The sequence below is a fragment of the Phyllobates terribilis genome, unplaced genomic scaffold, assembly GCF_046119375.1.
Source record: "Phyllobates terribilis strain yellow unplaced genomic scaffold, ASM4611937v1 Scaffold_11__3_contigs__length_659146591, whole genome shotgun sequence".
NCBI lineage: Eukaryota > Metazoa > Chordata > Amphibia > Anura > Dendrobatidae > Phyllobates > Phyllobates terribilis.
Window position 1 is genome coordinate 107,759,919 of NW_027362771.1, and position 19,512 is coordinate 107,779,430.

Sequence of the window (19,512 nt, forward strand, 5' to 3'; positions counted from 1 at the left end):
GGGCAGGGTCCTCTCTCCTCCTGTACCAGTCGCCGACTCGTTTGGTAAGATTATTGTAAGTGTTTTTGCTATGTATACCCCCTTTTTCACATGTAAAGCGCCATGGAATAAATGACGCTATAATAATTTCTGCAGGTGTATTTATCCCCTAGATGACTGTCTAGACTGGATACAATAATAACCACTTCTAATCGCTCATTCAGAAGTCTGTTTATTTACTCATACTTCAAAAAAACAGACCAATTGTTTTTTTTTCCAGTTTGCTGGACCAGATTTTAATTCGTGTTGGTCAATCTGTTCATTTTCACCATCAGTAATTTTCTTGAATGTCAAGAAAAAATGTTTTGTAAAGTTTGTTAAAGTGCAGCGCATGTATTACACATGGATGACCTCTTCGTGCTGTCAGTGGTTATTATAGACCCATAGACTTGTGTGGATTAGCTTGATATTGGCTTGATCTATGATTAAAAATGGAAGAGTGTAGTGTCCTTTTTTCTTTTTTTTTTTTGCGGACACCCAGTCAATAAAAAAATAAACGGATATGTGACGATCTGTGGTAACTGGAAGTCTAAGACCTTAGTTTTCATACATAGGGGAGATTTATTATTGCCTTTGTGCCAGTTTTGTGGCATAAAATATTCACAAACTTTGATGCACACCATACCTGCACTTAAAGGGGTATTCCCATCTCCCAGATCTCATCCCAATATGTAGTAGGTGTAATAATACCAAATATCTCCAATTACATATGTAGTATAGTTTTTCTGATTCGCTATGTCTCTTTTCTCATGTGCAGGCATTGCAGGATCTTAGGTATCCATGGTTACAACCACGAGCAACTAGCTGTCACTATATCAGTGGTCGTAACCATGGTTACCTAAGGTCCTGCAATGCCTGCACATGAGGAAAGAGACACAGCGAATCAGAAGAACTATACTACATTTCTAACTGGAGGTATTTGCTAATATCATTATTACACCTATTACATATTGGGATAGGATCTTGGAGATGGGAACACCTCTTTATATTTGCAGTAGTTTCAGCTTCTTGTCATGAATGATGAAACAGACTGGGAAGATTTGGGCCACCTAGTCTGAATTTTTATTCCTTAAACTGTCCTCCTTATCTACTGTACATAATGTAGTGTAAATGTTTTGGAATACTTACGCAGTCTTCTCCAGTTTCCCTTTTCACTCCACTCCCATGTGACCGCTCTGCATCTTTTGCTAACTCACACGCAGTCTACTTACGCAGTATAAGGCTGTGTGCCCACGATGCGGATTTAATGCGTTTCCGCTGCTGCATTTCCGCCGCGAAAACGCATTAAAAACGCATGTTGAGTTGTCTGCCATGTTTCCCAATGATAATCCACATGAAGAGGAGACTCTCCTCCAGATCCGGGCACCATAGTACCTGTAGTTAAAAAAGAATTAAAAAAAAAAACAACAAACAAACAAACATCTGCTTACCTTCTGATGGCCCCCTGTCTTCTCCCGGCGGCACTGCTGGCTCTTCGGCTGCTTGCGGTGCTCTAAAAAGGACCTTCCATGACGTCATTTAGTCATGTGACAGGTCACGCGACCTGTCACATGACTAAATGACTTCATGGAAGGTCCTTTTTAGAGCACCGCAAGCCGCCGAAGACACAGGACGCACCGGAGAAGGAGACCGGGGACCATTGGAAGGTGAGCATAATGTTTTTTTTAAACTTTTCAACATTTTTTTTTCTTTTTTTTTACTATTGATGCTGCATTTGCAGCATCGTAACTTGGTCACACCGGTTGCATGGATTTATAATGTTGTGTGACCAAGTTGTCAAGCACGTTTCCAAGTGATGCTAAAATCGCTTGGAAAAGCGCTTGACAACCCGCATGTGAAAAACACTTCACAAACGCTTCTTCCTGGCAGAAAAAACGCATGTAAAATCCCCATGCGTTTTTTCTGCCAGGGAGATGCAGAAACGCTCTGCAGCATTTCTGCATCGTGGGCACTTGGCCTTATTTGGTTTCCAGTGCCACTCTGCTCCCTTGTGACCACTCTGCGGCTTTTGCTAACTCGCACGCCATCTACTTACGCAGTCTTCTTTAGTTTCCAGTGCTACTCCGCTCCCATGTGACTAATCTGCAGCTTTTGTTAACTTTTATACGCAGTCTACTTACGCAGTATTCTCTGGTTTCCAGTGCTACTCCGCTCCCATGTGACCGCTCTGCAGCTTTTGCAGACAGCATGTACATAGGAAAACAGCTACCGCTTTACAAATATAACTTTGTAAGATTTACTAACATGTAAATCTATAAGACTCCGAACCAATTTCCATAGATTTACAGTGAGAAAGTGACCGAAGCGATGGTGGAAACTGGGGAAGATGGAGATTGGTAATTATTTTAATACACTTGCATACCATTGCATGCATAATTATGATGGATTTCGGAATATTATTATGATACTTCTTTAAGACTGGTGTAATGAACCCCAATGTCTGTAAATTTACCCCAGAGACCTTAATCCAAGGTATTGATTGATAAAGATATGTGGCGAAGTGTCTCTACAGTATGTGAATGTTCGAGATTTTAAGAAATGTGATCCACATGCTGCGGAAAATAACCACAGTGCTAATTGAAATATGCATCATGTCCACACCCCTACATAACGATATTCACAGAAATGCCCTATGGGAATGTGCTGTAAAAGTGTCCCTAGTCTTTTTAACTTTTGTCTTGTCATGCCAATACTTTTTGCATTGATCAGTTAGGTTACTGAGCATTAAATGGAAGCTGACGAATAATGTATGGCTTCTTGCAGGTAAAATGGATGATGTATTGGATTGTGTTTGCCTTTTTCTCCACTGCAGAAACTTTAACTGACATTATCCTTTCCTGGTAAGTAGCAGAAAGCCTTATAGCTACAATGGGGATGTCAGCATTGCCAGTATTTATACCGTTCACATGCATATTTACCTTCATACACATTTATCAAAAGGGGATGCAATTTTGACTAATAGCTAAAACTAATATAATACACAAAAAAAATATAAGTATGAGCTTTGGTCCCTTTTTTTCTCTGCTTGTTTTTTTGCTATATTGCTAGCCTTTTCTCTGATAGTGAGTTCTGGGAAAATGGCAAGCCAGTGTGGTGCATTATCTTGATGGGAAAGTGCACTATTTCTGACTGCATAAATGAATGTAACAGGCTGATATTTTCCGAGAGCAGGTGGAAAATGAATTCTCCGTGGTAAGATATGTACACAAGGTCGTGTTACCACTCCATGGATCATTGAAGATGCTTTTATTACTGAAAAACTGACATCCAGAAGTAAACAGCTAAAGACGTCTCCTAGAATATTCCACAACCAAGGCATTAACCATATCAGCACATAAAGCAGATTTTAGTCCTTGGTACACGTAAATTGTATGTGTTAAATCAGGACAGGACACAATTTCTCCCGATTGTGCCATACTCCAAATGTTTGGTTGTAGTAAACTATAACTCTCTATGACTTGTATAATAATAGTAGTGTATTCTTCCTGAGCCAAAAAGCCTGGTCTAACTGGCTGTTATGGTAAGTCAAGAAATGAAGCCCAAATAGTCTGAAGGAAAAGGATGAAAGCAAAATTCCATATACAGTTGCATATGTCTACCATTGACTGACATTTATTTTTATTTAAAGGGGTTTCCCATAATCTTTGGCAAAAGAGCACTGGCGCAGAACTGTGCATAATTTTAAAGTACTACTTCAGCATTTTTTATATTTCACCCCCGGAGTGGTATTATTAATGCATGTTCTTTGACCCTAGTAAAATTGTTACCAACCGCTGTCTTCTTATGTTCTTGGTGCTGCTCCGGTTGTCTTCTGCAGTTTGTCACTCCAGTGTTTGCTGGGCCAGCCAGAAGTCACTTCTAAATGGAAGTCTATGGGAGTCAGAACAAGGCCAAAACCAGACTACCATAGACCTACATTGAGAGCTTGTGACTGTCGCCTCTGAATTCCAGTCAGTAAGAAGCTGCGGTCACAAGATGGCCAAGCGGGACCAGAGTGGCGCCATTAAGAGGACAACACTGCGGCTGGTAAGAATATTACTAGAGGTAAGGAACATGCATTAGTGATACTACTTTGGCGGTGAAATAAAACAAAAGCAAAACGCCAGAGTGGTGCTTTAATGATAATTGCATTCTCATCATTAACCTTAGTTCAGTTGGACGTGGACATTCGAACAAAGGGGATACACCTTTTTAATGATAGGCAGGGTGTGCGAACACTACTGTGAAGAACTCAACCAGAACCTGCAAAGATCTGTTTAAAGGAAAGGTAGCATCAGAAAATGACCAATTGTTTAAATCATGATCTTGTTACATGTATTTAAAAAAATAAAAAAAAGTTACTTTTTCTTTTTATATAATTATATCTAACAAAATTGTTATCTTGAAATTTTCAGATTAAGCACTGGGGCTTTTGTAGACTTCTTCCTGTGCTTTTAGTAATAGTTTTCAGAAGGGCTCCATATTATCAGAGACAGGATTACAATGACAGCCTCTATACTATTACAAAAAACTTCTATACACAGTTGATATACAGAAGCCACCAATCACAATAGCTGATGTCACAGCTGACCCTGCTCCTCTCCCTTCATAATGACCTCTAGACAGGCTCATTAGATTTTAATATACAAAAGCTAGCCACAATGGGCGGATCCTGACTCTGTTCATGTGTTGTTTCCTGAAACAACATGAAGTTAAAGTCTTTAAAAAAAAATCCCCAGTGGCAAATGGAAAAGTTGCAAGATTTGTATTTTTATATTTTTAATGCAGATTGTGATAGGTAAAAAAAATGGCAAAAATGCATTTGACTCACAAACCTGATTTAAGCAATGAGTAATTTTACAGGTGGAATGCTTGAATATGTGTTCCTATCTGAAGAAGCAGCTAACTCTTTAAGGGCCATAAGTTTATTCAGTTGCATTGATGGGCAGTTTAAAACTATGGGACCAATATGTCCTTTGGTCCATAAAGGGTTAAAATAGTTTCCCACCCCTGTGTTCCTAATTTTTATTTTCTTTTTAATACTATGCATTAATCCCTCCTACGTCCTCCCAAAAAAGAAGTCATCTTACCAATGCCCACCACTCTTCTAGATGGCTACCATTGCAGCCCTTGATTGACTGCACTGGTCACATGATCAAAGGGAATTTGCTGCATGTTTAAAATAAATCAAGGGCAACACACCCTATAATAGTCTTGCAGCACTGCGGTTCTGGGTTCAAAGGGGCATGGCCAACATCTGCTAGGAGCTTGTATGTTCTCCCCTTGTTCTCATGGGTTTTCTCACACACTCCAAATTTAGGTTGTGAGCCCCAATGGTAACAGTGCTGATGTCTGTAAAGCGCTATATAAGGAAATAAAGTAAAGTCTTGAGTCTTCTAGTCATTATACCCTCTGCAAATATTGGATTGGAAAATAAATAATATATGGGTTATGAAGAGTATAATTATTAACTGTAAAGTATAGCTAAACATTGTGTTAAAGATACATAGTTAGTCTCTGTTCACACAGACACCATGGCTTTTGTTTTTTAACAAGATCCATCATGGTTATGACACTACTGTCATGATCTCTCCTGGTTGAAAATGCTTTCAGGTTTAGCAAAATAATTTTACTTGTGTGTAATTTAATGTTAAGCATCCTTTGATTTTTATAGCTGGGGTGCAGTATGCCCCAACTCCTGGATATAACCCACACAGGGCAATTTGTTATGATACTGTGCCACTACTAGACACAGATTCTAAGATTCTGTTATTTTTGTCAAAGCCGTAAGCTTGAAAATATATCATGGACTTCAAAAATCACCCCATTCTATTATTTCAAAGTAAGAGAATTTATATATATTTTTTTTCTCCTCCTTATTTTACTGTTCTACACCTGGTCTTTTCATATATTAAAAAGTCCCTTTTCTTTGAACAAGTTCTTGCGTTAGGCGTGAGCCTTTATAAGTTTTTTTCCTTTGACTAATTAACAAAAACTTGTTTATTCAGTGCTAAATTTAGTTATTTCTCTTTTCAGGTTTCCTTTTTATTTTGAGCTAAAAATTGCATTTGTGATTTGGCTTCTTTCACCTTACACCAAAGGCTCTAGTGTGTTGTATAGGAAGTTTGTGCATCCAACACTGTCTAGTAAGGAAAAGGTATGTTTACTAGCTATCCTGTACATTTTTTATTGATTTTTTTTTTTTTTTTTGGAGCTATCAATATTCGTTTTTGTGTCTGCATCAGTTCATGGAGCACTATATATTTGACACTTCAAAAAATGTAACGTGCAATAAAAATTACGTTAAAATAAATACACAAATGAGAAAAGGCCTATGATAACTACCAGGTTGTCCATGGAAAAGGATTATTGCCTTATATCTTTTGGACACTGTCAGTGGCTAAGAGCCAGGACCTGCTTTTAGTACTTGATTTGAAGTAGATCCATAAGTGTTGTCCAGAGAAGAGTAATTGGAAGCCTTATCGGAAAACTGGCCAAGTATAGATAAAATTCTTCCTTTGGCTTAACATTGGACTGAGTTTTTTTTTAGTGTGTGTGTGTGTGTGTGTGTGTGTGTGTGTGGAGTTGAAGGGGTATTCACAAGTTTGGAAGTTTTTTCTTATTCATTGGATAGTGCATAGCTTCCTAATTGCTGGGGATAAGACCCCTCGGACCCTTACCATTCCCGAAAATAGGGCTAAGGAATAACTTCCCATTTGCTTGGGGTCCAACGTCTGTGACCCCGGCTGATTCTGAGAACCAGGGCTCTTAAGAGCCCCTTTTGAATAGAGCAGTGGTTGATCATGTGCACTAAGGTTCCATTCATTCTTTACATGACCTCGTTAGATAGCAGAGGGCAGTACCCGACTGGTCTTTGGCACTACCTTAAGAATGGAGTGGTAGCAGACATGATTAACCTCCACTCCATTAACATGGGTCTCTTCAGAGCCCCGGTTCTTGGAATCAGCCAAGGTCCCCGCGGTTGAGCTCCAAGCGATTGGGAATTTGTCCTCTAGCCCTATCCCAACCTTGAAAATACCTCTTTAAATTGTGTTGATCATAGTATGGATCAAAGGAGTAGTGGCCAAAAAATGGAATTGCATAAAGGCCATTGAATAAAAAGGTGAACATGTAATACACGGCTATGCTGTTGCATTGATATCATTCCCATTATTCTTAACTACAAATTCACTTTTTATGGGAGCAAATTACTGATTACCACAAAATGCAACCATGACCATCATTTTGAGGCTGCTGCAGTTTTAAAGGGAATCTGACCTCTACTATGGGCATACCAGTTATAGAGAAGTAAATCTATACTTGCCTGTATGACTCATATTAGCGGTCTGATTGCAGAGAAATGTAGTTTTATAAAATCCGTCCCCCGGATAACAAGAAATCCCCCTCCTATCTGCTTAGTAAGGCCAGAAATCCCCCCCCCCCCCCTCCTATCTGCTTAGTAAGGCCAGAAATCCCCCCCCCCCCGCCTATCTGCTTAGTAAGGCCAGAACCCCCCCCCCCGCCTATCTGTTTATTTTGCATTAACATCCACTCCCCCCCCCCCCCCCCCTCCCCTGCACGTCACAGATCCACAGGGCATTTGCCAGCAGCACTTCCTCGGGATTAATTCATATGGTCCGGGGCACAAAGGGCAGAGATGCTGATCTCCTGTGATCCTCAGAGAGCCTCCATGGCCAAGATGAGCTACAGAGGCGCCGCACAATAATACCGTCCTGCCACCATCAGCTGCTCCTGATGTTAGCGGCATGAGCGCTCAGTGACCCATGAGCGCCGGGATCCGTGTGGACATCCAGTGACCGGAGGTCCTGGTCTCCTCCCCTCTGTGAACTTACAGACATTTGGGTTCATTACACCAGTCTTAAAGAAGTATCATCAAAATATTCCGATAGTCCAACTAATGACTAAGGCATCCAGATAGGAGGGGATTTCTTGCCTTACTAATTAGATAGGAGGGGATTTCTTGGCGTCCGGAGGACGTCAAGCGTGTGAAAACAGATTTTATAAAGCTACATTTCTCTGCAAGCAGACCTCTACTATGGGCCATACAGGTATGTATAGATTTACTTTTCTATACCCTGTATGGCTATAGTAGAGGTCTGATCTCTCCCAGGGGGTGACACATTCCCTTTAAGCTATCATATATCACTGAATTGAGAAAGAAGACCTATTGTTCCACATCAAATAAGGCTGTATGGTACCTTAAAATCATGTTTGCTAGTTTTTGGATATTTGGTTTGAAATGATTGATTAAAATTCTTGTATGTGCACCTACAGGAGATTGATGAGTACATAGCTCAGGCGAGAGACAAGAGCTATGAAACAATGATGCGTGTTGGCAAAAGAGGCCTAAATCTTGCTGCGAATGCCGCTGTGACGGCAGCTACAAAGGTAAAATAACAGTTTGTTACAGAAATACATCACTTATTTGAAATGGATTTCATTATTTTGCTCTGTCCCTTCCATAATAACATTATCTGTATTCTAGAATTTTTGATAGAGCCTCCTCATTTTTGGCAGTTTTTTAGTGAGAAAACAATAGGTTTAGAAAATAAAAATTGGTAATGACTGTATTCACCTTCTATCATCACTTTATAGTTGAAATATAAGAATAATCTACAGAAAATGATGCAAATTTATGGTTTATGTAGAAAGGTCTGTACCAATGTTGAAAAAGCTAGGAAGATTTGCGCTAGCTATCAAGAGAGAATATGACGATGGTGAGTAAAACTGTGGATGAGAAAGGGCTATAAAAACAAGAAATAGTGTATCACACATTTAAAAGAATTATACAGCCTTGAGGCTCATTGCATATAACAGAGTTCTGTGCACTGCAGTAGTGCAGTGCATAGCATGGCTCCATCGTATCGAGGCCTATAGAAGTTTGGTGCACTGCCTTAAAGGCTGTCAGACTCCACACTTCTGGAGATGTTCTCCTGTACAAGCATTGCATCTAGGAATCTGAAAGAACAAACCTACGTATGACTTCAGAGGCATATGGCAGCACCGCAAAGTACATAATCTTTGCAAAACCCCACAACAGAGTAAACGGAGCTCTCTGCAAATTCAAAGATAAAAACACTGCAAAGGGAGAAGCCGCCAGGGATCCGCCTGTCTGACTTGTGTAAGGCGCAGCTTGGTCCCAGTCACAGCGTTTCAAAGTCAAACATACTGGGCTGAGATCATACAGCAAGTGTCCATCCACCTTATCCTATGCGTCGGGCAGCATGTTTCAGCTGTCAGGTTCACTTTAATATATACACAATTAAAGAAACATAGTAACAAATTAAGTATAATGCAATCGTTTATTTTCTACATACACAGATACAGTTCCCAGGTAGCATTACCCAAATATACTATCAAAAAATGTGTGAGTCAAGTGCCAGTTCACCTGTCTACAGTTATAATAGCTGCACCTTCCCAGCGATATGTAACAAATACCAAAGTTCACTCAATAATGCAGGAACAAATCTATCTTTTACTTCATGAATGTTGAATCAGTATATACTGTATGTCCAGATATTACCGGTAAATGGCTAAATGCCATACGAGGTATCCACATAATGAAATACTTATACCAACACTATATTTAGTAAGGACACAAATTGCTATTACTACATAGACAGGTGCTAGGATCAATGTATGACACAGAATGAAGAGAAATAAGGTAATAATTGACCTTCTTCCTTTTTTTTTGCAGTCGTGTTAGAAGGCTCTAAAAGAAACTGAGCTGTAATCCTGCCTTGTGCATTACTCGTCCCTGTCCCTTACCATGTTAACAATATGCTTTCATTACAAAAACTAAGGATACCCTCTTTGCTTTTACGTATCGGATCATAAACAAATATCTGTCACTTAGAAGGTCTTAAAATTGGTTAAATACAACCTCAGATAAACAGCACATTTTAAATCTGTGTTTTTATTATTTATTTAACAAAAACTAGGCCAAAATGTAGAAGTAGTGTGTGAAAAAGCCTTCTGCACCACCCCGATGACTGAAAGGGAGTGGTAGCAGGGAAAATGTAACTGCTGCTCCAGTATAAAATTATTTAAGTGCTATATACTTGCAGATTACCACTAAGATAAATAGCATTTTGGGAGGTGATGGGTTCCCTTTAATGAGTGTATAATAGCCATGGTTCAAGTGAATCAAACTTATCTCCTTGATTGGTGGGTGTGCTGCACTCCCGCAGATCAGCTGTTCTTGGTGCTGGTTGTGTCGAGTTGCACAGCTGCACATCACATCTTTGTTAACTGTATAGTGGCCACGGCTGGGTACTACCCGTCTGCCCCTTGTTCAAATCTATACTAGGCAGATGTGCATTATCCGGCTGTGGCTGATATGCAGTTGACGGAGCTGTGTTGTGTAACTCATCACAGCTCACCGCTACAGTCACCGGGAACAGTGATCCAGCCTGCTACGGGCCCATCAATCTGTTACGTCAAGAGTCATTCTTATCTTATCAGTCCATAAAACCTTTCAAAAATCTGTCTTCAGATAATTTTGGCCCAGTCTGGACGTTTCAGCTTGTGTGTCTTGTTCAGTAGTGTCCGGGTTTGTCTTCCTTACCTTTTCCATGTCTCTGACCACTGAACATCTTGTACTTCTGGGCCCTCCAGGGGGAAGTTCCAGCTCTGGAATATGACAATATAACTGGAGGATAATGGGTTCCTGATCGCTTCACGGTTAATTCTTCTCAGATCTTTGCCACCGAACTATCAAAACTTCTAATGGTTCTGTGATCAAGCCCAATATCTTAGCAATTTCTGTTACACTTGTAGTAATTTTTGACTTTTCAGAATCAGTTAAAGAGAACCTGTCATCACAATTTTGCATCTTAAAGTAAAGTCCTAGCCATAATGGTGCTGTTATACTGATTCAATAGATATCTTTATTGAAGAAATCCGCAGCCTGGTTGTTTATTCTGCATTTGACGTTTGGGCAAAATAAACGTTCATTGGATTGGGGTGGGACTGTGGTCTTCAGCTCCTCCGCCTGCCTCTGGTATTTTTCTTTCTCATGTTTTTAAAGTTCGCTACATCGCTGTCCTTGTCGTGGGTGGTCCATGCACAGATTGATCTCCCAGCAGTCTTCAGTAATGTGGCAGCGCATGCACAGCTTTAGATGTCGACTCCATGATGAGCCAAGATCTCCATCTGCACATGCGCCACCACTGCTGCCATTTTACTGAGGACCACTGGGAGGTCAATCTATGCATGTGCTGCCACTGTTGCCATTTTACTAAAGACTGCCGGAGATCAATCTGCGCAAGTGCCACCCACACCGAGGACACCACCGACATGAACTTTAAAACATGAGGAAGATATAGACACCAGAGGCAGGCGGAGAGTCTGGGGCAGGAGCCGAAGACCCTACTCAGTCCCACCCTATGCACTGAAAGTTTATTTCATCCAAACTTCAAATGCTGATTAATCAACAACTTAGATGTGGATTTCTTCCCTGAAAGTATCTATTGAATCTGTATCACATCGCCATTGTGGCCATGCCTTTACTTCAACACGAAAATTTGTAGTAATAGGTTCTCCTGAAATCTCTTTTTTGAGGCCCTTTTGCTTGAGGAAAACAAGCTATCTAATAATTCCTCACTCCTTGATAAAGAGTGATGATCTCCTTAGGCCTTACTGTCCATCATAACACAAATACACATCACCTGATCTGCTTCAGCCAATATGCATTCACGTTTTTACAGCTTGGAGTTGGAAAATTTGCATGAAAATTCTAAGGTCAAAATACTCACATGCCTAATAATTGTGGTACAGTATAGTTGGAAGGGGTCAGACATAATCTGCATGTTAATGACTTTAGGAAAATTACTGTTTTTCTGTTTCTAAATTACACGTTGAGACACTTGTAATACATAACCCCCATCGCTATAGGTAATAGTTTGTACATGGAAGTTGATTGGTTGGACTTCTGTGATTTCTTCCCAGGGTCAAGGGGTGTTGTCAGAGAAGTTGCGGAGTTTCAGCATGCAGGATTTAACTCTGATACAAGATGATGATGCTGTGCACTTGCAGAGTCCAGAGCCTCGGTTGCGCAGTGCTTCCAGCGGACTAGTGGAGACCATTATGGATCAAGGTAGAAACCTAATGGGTTAACTGAAATACAAGAGTTGTTTGAGAAATGCAGGACTCCTCCTTGTTTTGCTAGGAAAAGGAAGCTTCTGGTAGTCATCATTTTTACCTTCACAACATAGAACTGAAGCTTACAGAATATGCAGTGTGAATGTCACTTGATGGTGGTTTGCTTAAATTATCCTATAGTGTTGCTCCAATGATACAGGAATCCTTGAGAGTGCTGTTGTACATTAAGAAATAAGATTAAATAATATATAATGCCTTAACTAAAGAAAAATGTATACATTTGTGTACTTATACGTTCCTCACCATTGAAATTGCAACACCAAAAAGGAAAAGTCGTGAAATTATGGAAGTCACATGATCAAAAGACATCTTGATATAAAAAATGGAAATAACATTTTTAAAAATTTCGACCATATGGGCAACAACATGAAGAACCTTCACAGAGGGAACCTGATAGTGTTCCAGGGTCTATTTTTCATTTTTCAACACCAGGCCTACTGTGGGCAGCTTGCCTAGCCTAAACTTCCATGACCTACAGCGTCTATGGACTTGTCTCCCATCAAGCACATCTGGATCATCATGAGTCCTCAGTTGCAAAGGGAGCTGCTAGCAGTGGATATTGATAGATAATATGGTGGCTCAGTGGTTAGCACTGTTGCTTTGCAGTACTGGGGTCCTGGGTTTAAATCCCACCAAGGACAATATCTGCAAGGAGTTTGTATGTTTTAGCCGTGTTTGTGTTGGGTTCCTCATACATTCCAAAGACATACTGGTAGGGAATTTACGTTGTGATCAACAATGAGGACAGTGATGATGAAGTCAGTAAAGTGATGTGTAAATTATTGGCGTTATATAACCGAGTAAAATTAAAAAAATGATGTGTATTCATCAGACAACCATTAATAACCTCTCTTAGCAGCTGAGGCATGTAAGTGCATGTATTTCTGTACGTGGCACTCCTACTCCGTATTGAATAAATCAAGATGCTTTGAAAATATTGTTTCCATTTTTTTTTCACTAATTGCATATTATTAACTTGTCTCTCGGTCCTGTAATTCCCAAAGTTCTTCAACTATTGCTTTTTATTGTGCCAATTTCAATGTTGAAGAGTGCGTGCGTGCGTGGAGTTTTCTCATCATGTATTGAGCATTCCCTATGTTATAAAATCTGGTGTTAGCCGTTCTGCTTTCAATATTTCAATAGTGAGTAAAGAATTTCTGTACAACAATAAATAGTGAATGTGTAAAATTAAATGTTGTTGCCCTTTGCATGACACTATGGATTTTGTGTGTGTGGAGCTTTGTCTATTGCCAGATTGATGTTCTGCCGATCTTTGAAAAAGTCTAGTGTACTAAGTGTAGAGTTTACTTCATCACACTGGGTTGAAAATTGACTAATTATAGTGGTAGAAATACAGTATATACAAGGGAATTGCTGCATATGCATTTCCCAAATATCTAAGTATATGAATGCAACGCATTCGTGCTGAAAAAGGTTCATGATGAATTTTGCTATCTCTGTTTTGGGCACCTATATATTTTGTCTTGCAGCTGGGACAATGAACCATTAAAGGGGTATTCCCATCTCCAGGATCTTATCCCAATATGTAGATGGTGTAATAATAATAATAATAATTTAATATTAGCAAATACCTCCAATTAGAAATGTAGCATAGTTCTTCTGATTCGCTATGTCGCTTGCCCAATGTGCAGGGCATTTCGGTAAGTGACATATCTAAGCTACTGCAATGCCTTGCACATGAGGTAAGCCACATAGCTTATCAGAAGAACTATACTACATTTCTAATTGGAGGTATTTGCTAATATGATTACACCTACTAAATATTGGGATAGGATCTTGGAGATGGGCATACCCCTTTTAATATCTTGCTTTGCTGTCCCCATACATCTTAATGATCACATGTATGACTTTGAAGTGCTTTAACATATGAAGACTTTTTGAAAGGTGCATATTTATATACTAGTTGTGGTGTGTGAACATTTATTGAACAGATGCAACATTACCCTTTTCTTTGTCTTCTCCGCATCCTTGGAATCTGTGTAAGTTTATTTGTTAATCTGTTTGATCTAATCTGATTTATTCTCTTTGAATATTTAAACTAGTCATGAATAATTCATTACCTATTCTTAATTGAGAACAAGCATTATAGTAAACAAACAAAAATGAAAGGGGGAATTCCTTCTAGGAATGAAAATCTGGCCATGAAGAAGCAATACAACAGCACGTGTCCCCACAACAGGACTATGCACACTAGCTGGGCATACACATACGGTAGTTGACGGCCAAGCGCTCATTCTGCCATCAGCAATCTCTCCCAACTCCCCTATACACATGATTGTTCTTCTTGGCCGACTGTTCATGTGTTTATAAAGTGGAGGGCGACTTATCTCCTGAATAACAATAAGCTTTAAAATTCAAACTGCCCGACGACCCTTCTGTCCCTTGGCTTCATCTGTCAGCGAAGAGTTTGGAACTCCTCACACACATCGGCCGATACAGCCAACATCCGTGGGTCTGGCCACCTTTATTCTAATGTTTATGGGAGTCTTTAGTGTTTTGTTTTTGTTTTGTTTTTTTTTAATTTAAGAAAATTTACCTTGTAATGTAACATGTAGCGATGGTCAACAATCCTGGTGCCACATAATGCAGAAAATAATTAGAGTAGCACTACAGCATTGCTTTTTTTTATCTACTCCTTTAGCCATAGGTAATATGTGCACAGTGCATGCATAGAAAATACTGTAAGGCAGCGCTAGTCATCATACTGGGGGATACTCGCTGCACCGGGTAAATTAAGCACACGTGCAATGTCCTTCCGGTATTTTACAATACGCCCGTTTATTAATATCATAAACCGCAGTTCACACAGTCCATCTTAGCTTATCACCGGCATGTTTACACACTTAACATCCGGGAGTCTCTCAAGTAGCAGACAGGCCCAAGTGGTCTAAGTGACAGCCTTCAGCAAGGTAATAAAATAGCAATGTTCATATCACAATGTCCATATAACACAGTGTATTACCTTTGCCGGGTTTAGCTGCTGCAGTCCATTACTCCGCCACCACTGTGGCTTTGCGGCTTCCCAGGTAGGAGTCTCCAGCCGTCGTCCCGTCTAAGGCTACTGGAATGTTTCACACACACATCCAGTCTGCGCCTTTCCGGACTCTTCACCAAGCCCCTGCCTTCCAAGGCCACTAGCATCCACACAGGATCCAGTCTCGACCTTTCAGGTACCAGGCTTCACTCCAAAGCCGCTGCCTTCCAAGGCCACTGGTATCTACACAAGATCCAGCCTCGACCTTTCAGGCTGCCAGCCTCCACTCGGCCTCTCTAGGCCTTACACGGTCGGTGTCCCACACACACGGGAACAGGCCTCATGCCTCTCTCACAGAACACACCTGTCTCAAATTACCAGGGTTTATATATCCTGTGCACACACACACACACACACACACACACACACACACACACACACACACATACTGACAGGACCTTAACTGTGTGCATAAGGACCTGTGTGATGTCACGGTCATGTGACCAGTCAGTTAAAGGGGAAGGTACATGGTCAGGTAAAACACATCCTGGACCATTTACAGTAATGCTAGCAAGCTGTTGCATTACAATACCCATACATACTTGCTTGCGGTCTTCTACCACTTCCATCACCTTTTGTGGTCCTCTTCTGCATCATGTGACCGCAGTTCTGACTAGCTGGCTCACACATAGTTCTTGTTAGTTGCTTTCACAATGTAATTCTATGAAAGCCTGTCAGACTTGCAGGCTTTCATTGACAGTGACATCCAGGCCACCCTGAAGACGCTGTGTGAGCTGACTGGTCAGAACTGTGGTTACAAAGTGCAGAAAAGGACCGGAGCAGCGCTGGAAACGGGAGAAGGCAGCAATGGGTAAGTATTTTTATGCACTTATGATCTATGGCTAAAGGATGAGGCAATAAAAAATTTTCAAGTTTTACTTTAATATAATTCCAAATAAATATTATCAACTACTAGGTGATCACAGGAAGTCCACAGCTGAAAATATTTTTTTATTGCCAGAAAAGCAGCCAATAACTCCTTTCCTATGGAGGGAGGGAGTTAAATGACCTTTCAAATAATTTAGAGATGTAATCATCTCCTCTCCCTATTACCACCATTGACATAGTAATGTGAAAAAGTGTTTTCCCCCTTCCTGATTTCTTTTTCTTTTGCATGTTTGTCACACTTAAATGTTTCAGATCACAAAACAAATTTAAATATAAGACAAAGAGAACACAAGTAAACAAAAAGTGCAGTTTTTAAATAAGTCTTTATTATTAAGGGAAAAAATCCACACCTACAGGGCCCTGTGCGAAAGTGCTTGCCCCCCCCATCACCCCTTAATTTATGTTTTAACTGTGGTTCATCACATCTTTGGGAAGCTGAGTTCAATTTCCCTAGCCACAAACAGGTCTGATTACTGCCATGCCTGTTCTCATTCAAGAAATCACTTAAATAAGACTTGCCTGACAAAGTGGAGTAGACCAAAAGATCATCAACAGCTAGACATCATGCTGCAATCCTAAGAAATTCAGGAACAAATGAGAAACAAAGTAATTGAGATCTATCAGTCTGGAAAAAGTTATAAAGCCATTTCTAAAGCTTTGGCACTCCAGCGAACCACATTAAGGAGCCATTATCCACAAATGGCAAAAACATGGAACAGTGGTGAACCCTCCCAGGAGTGGCCAGCCGGCCGACCAAAATTACCCCAAGAGCACAGCGACGACTCATCCGAGAGGTCACAAAAGACCCCACAACATCCAAAGAACTGCAGGGCTCACTTGCCTCAGTTAAGGTCCGTGTTCATGACTCCACTGTAAGAAAGGCACTGGGCAAAAAATGGCATGCATGGCCGAGTTCCAAGATGAAAACCACTGCTGAGCAAAAAGAACATAAAGGCTAGTCTCAGTTTTGCCAGAAAACGTCTTGATGATTGTCAAGACTTTTGGGAGAGTACTTTGTGGACTCACAAGACAAACTTAGAACTTTTTGGAAGGTGTATGTCCCATTACATCTGACATAGAAGTAACACAGCATTTCAGAAAAGGAACATCATACCAACAGTAAAATATGTTTTTGCAGTGTGATGGTTTGGGGCTACTTTGCTGCTGCATGACCTGGAAGACTTGCTGTGGTAAATGGAATCCTAAATTCTGCTGTCTACCAAAAAATTCTGAAGGAGAATGTCTGGCCATCTGTTCGTGACCTCAAGCTGAAGCGCACTTGGGTTATGTAGCAGGGCAATGATCTGAAACACACCAGCAAGTCCACCTCTGAATGGCTTAAGAAAAACAAAATGAAGACCTTGGAGTGGCCTAGTCAAAGTCCTGACCTTAATCCGGCTGAGGTGCTGTAGCATAACCTTTTAAAAAGGCGGATCATGCTCGGAAACCCTCCAGTGTGACTGAATTACAACAATTTTGCAAAGATGAGTAGGCGAAAATTCCTTCAGAGCGTTGTAAAATACTCATTGCCAGTTATTGCAAACATTTGATTGCAGTTGTTGCTGCTAAGGGTGGTTCAACCAGTTATTGGGTTTAGGGGGCAACCGCTTTTTCACAAAGGACCCTCTAGGTTTGGATTTCTTTTTCGTTAATAATAAAGACCTTCATTTAAAAACTGCATTTTGTGTTTTACTTGTATTATCTTTGTCTAATATTAAAATTTGTTCTGTGTTCTGAACATTTTAAGTGTGACAAACCTGCAAAAGGATAAGAAAACAGGAAGGGGGAAACACTTTTTCACACCATTGTACCCTCATAGCAGAGCTTATAGTTTAGAAAATAGATATTCTGCTTACTTTTAGTCCCTTCTTCAAAGCTCAAATATTTTTCTTCTAGGAACAATTGTTTTGCCTTTTATTGACATTTTCATTTCCTTTGAAGCTTCTGTTCCAGTTGTTTTAACACTTTACCACTCTGTGTCCTACACCATAATGTATCACAGGCTGAACAGAGATGTAAGTTAGATGCTATCTATAGCATAACACTTAGTCATGTATAGTACATTGTGACTGTTACTTATGGTCTGTAAACCCCGTTTAGAGACCAAAGATTTACATTTTCAGTTCTGTCATTTCCCTTTTGCTTCCTTAAAGTCTCAGCAGCTGTGTTCCATGTAGTTCCATCCCCGAAGTCATTCATATCTTCAAAGTTGTGTTTTACACCTACTATGTGCCAGACCTGACTTTTTCTGTTTGTGTGCAGCCTCATCCTCCTGTTTAGTTACTGAGGAACAACGACAAGCAAAGTCAGATGTAGACCATCCAGATGTGAAATCAGAACCGTCAGATGAAGATCCTGTTGAAAAAGCACCAAAACGTACTGCAAGCGTCAAAAATGTCAAGAAAGTTACAAAAGTTGAGGTGTGTGTTGCAAAACTTGTATTCCTGTGCATTCCTAGATCTTATAGCTACCCACTGGACAAAGTAAAGGCTTTGGTGTTTTTTTTTTTTTTTTTTAGAGAAGACATATTTTTAACTGTCCAATAATCCCTTATACATCTCTCACGAGGAGAAAGAAGGGTGAGCCTGATTGCATTTTTCCCTGTTCAATTTCTTGCTCCCAAGGTGCACTCTTTTACCCCATTGCCCTTTAGCAGTAAGGATGTGTGCTTTGTCAATCTTAGTGTACATATTTTTATGAAGAAGGCAGTAAAAATTTGCTTTTGGCTTGCTGCCCCTAAACGTAATTTCTGAGGACCATTTTTAGATCAGTGTTTTTTCCTGCTATAGGTATTAGTATGCTGTAGGGAAAGATAGGAAGGCGTCTGGAAACTGGTTGAAAGAATCAAAGGTTATCTACTCAATTTTTCAAGCCTTAAAGACTGAGCACCTTTTGACAAGAGAAAAATAATTTTTAGGTTAGTGCAATTTTATTAACTGAAGGTTATCACTAAGCTCAAGTCTGCAATCTTCATTCCTTCATGCATTTTCAGACCCCCCCTAATCTGCAGTTTGCAGCCTGACTCGGTGTGAAATTTCTCTCTTACTGGAGTGTTTCTCCCAGTAATATAGGCTGGATATGAAGTCTCTGTCTTAAGAGTATTGAGGTTTTCGGTAGCGAAAATATATCATTACAGCTTCTAGCATGCAATTTCCTCTTCATGTGATTTCCTCTTTTCTGTAGCCTATTTTCCCCGCCCTCCCTAAGTCTGTAGATACTTTCTTCCCTCTCTCTGCTGCTATCTTAAACACTGAGATAAAGGAGAGGAAGAGCACATTGAGTCGTCAGGAGCGCTGACAGATCTGTAACATTTTTGTAAACCACTCAGCTAAATAAAGTACCATAAACTCTAGTAGTAAAATTGTAAA

At 40.1% G+C, this 19,512-nt stretch overlaps 1 protein-coding gene across 2 annotated transcripts in view; it reads left to right on the forward strand.

The window, feature by feature from the left end:
• The window catches only part of REEP2 (receptor accessory protein 2), a 44,252-nt gene that overhangs the window by 18,991 nt on the left and 5,749 nt on the right, over positions 1 to 19,512 (forward strand). The window contains exons 3-7 of one of the 2 annotated variants that reach the window (XM_073651440.1): positions 2,803 to 2,879; positions 6,055 to 6,175; positions 8,314 to 8,427; positions 11,989 to 12,136; positions 18,407 to 18,564. In XM_073651440.1, coding sequence (XP_073507541.1) covers positions 2,803 to 2,879; positions 6,055 to 6,175; positions 8,314 to 8,427; positions 11,989 to 12,136; positions 18,407 to 18,564 — 618 coding nt within the window. The remainder of the gene's footprint in view (positions 1 to 2,802; positions 2,880 to 6,054; positions 6,176 to 8,313; positions 8,428 to 11,988; positions 12,137 to 18,406; positions 18,565 to 19,512) is intronic. The other variant, XM_073651441.1, reaches the window with a different exon arrangement.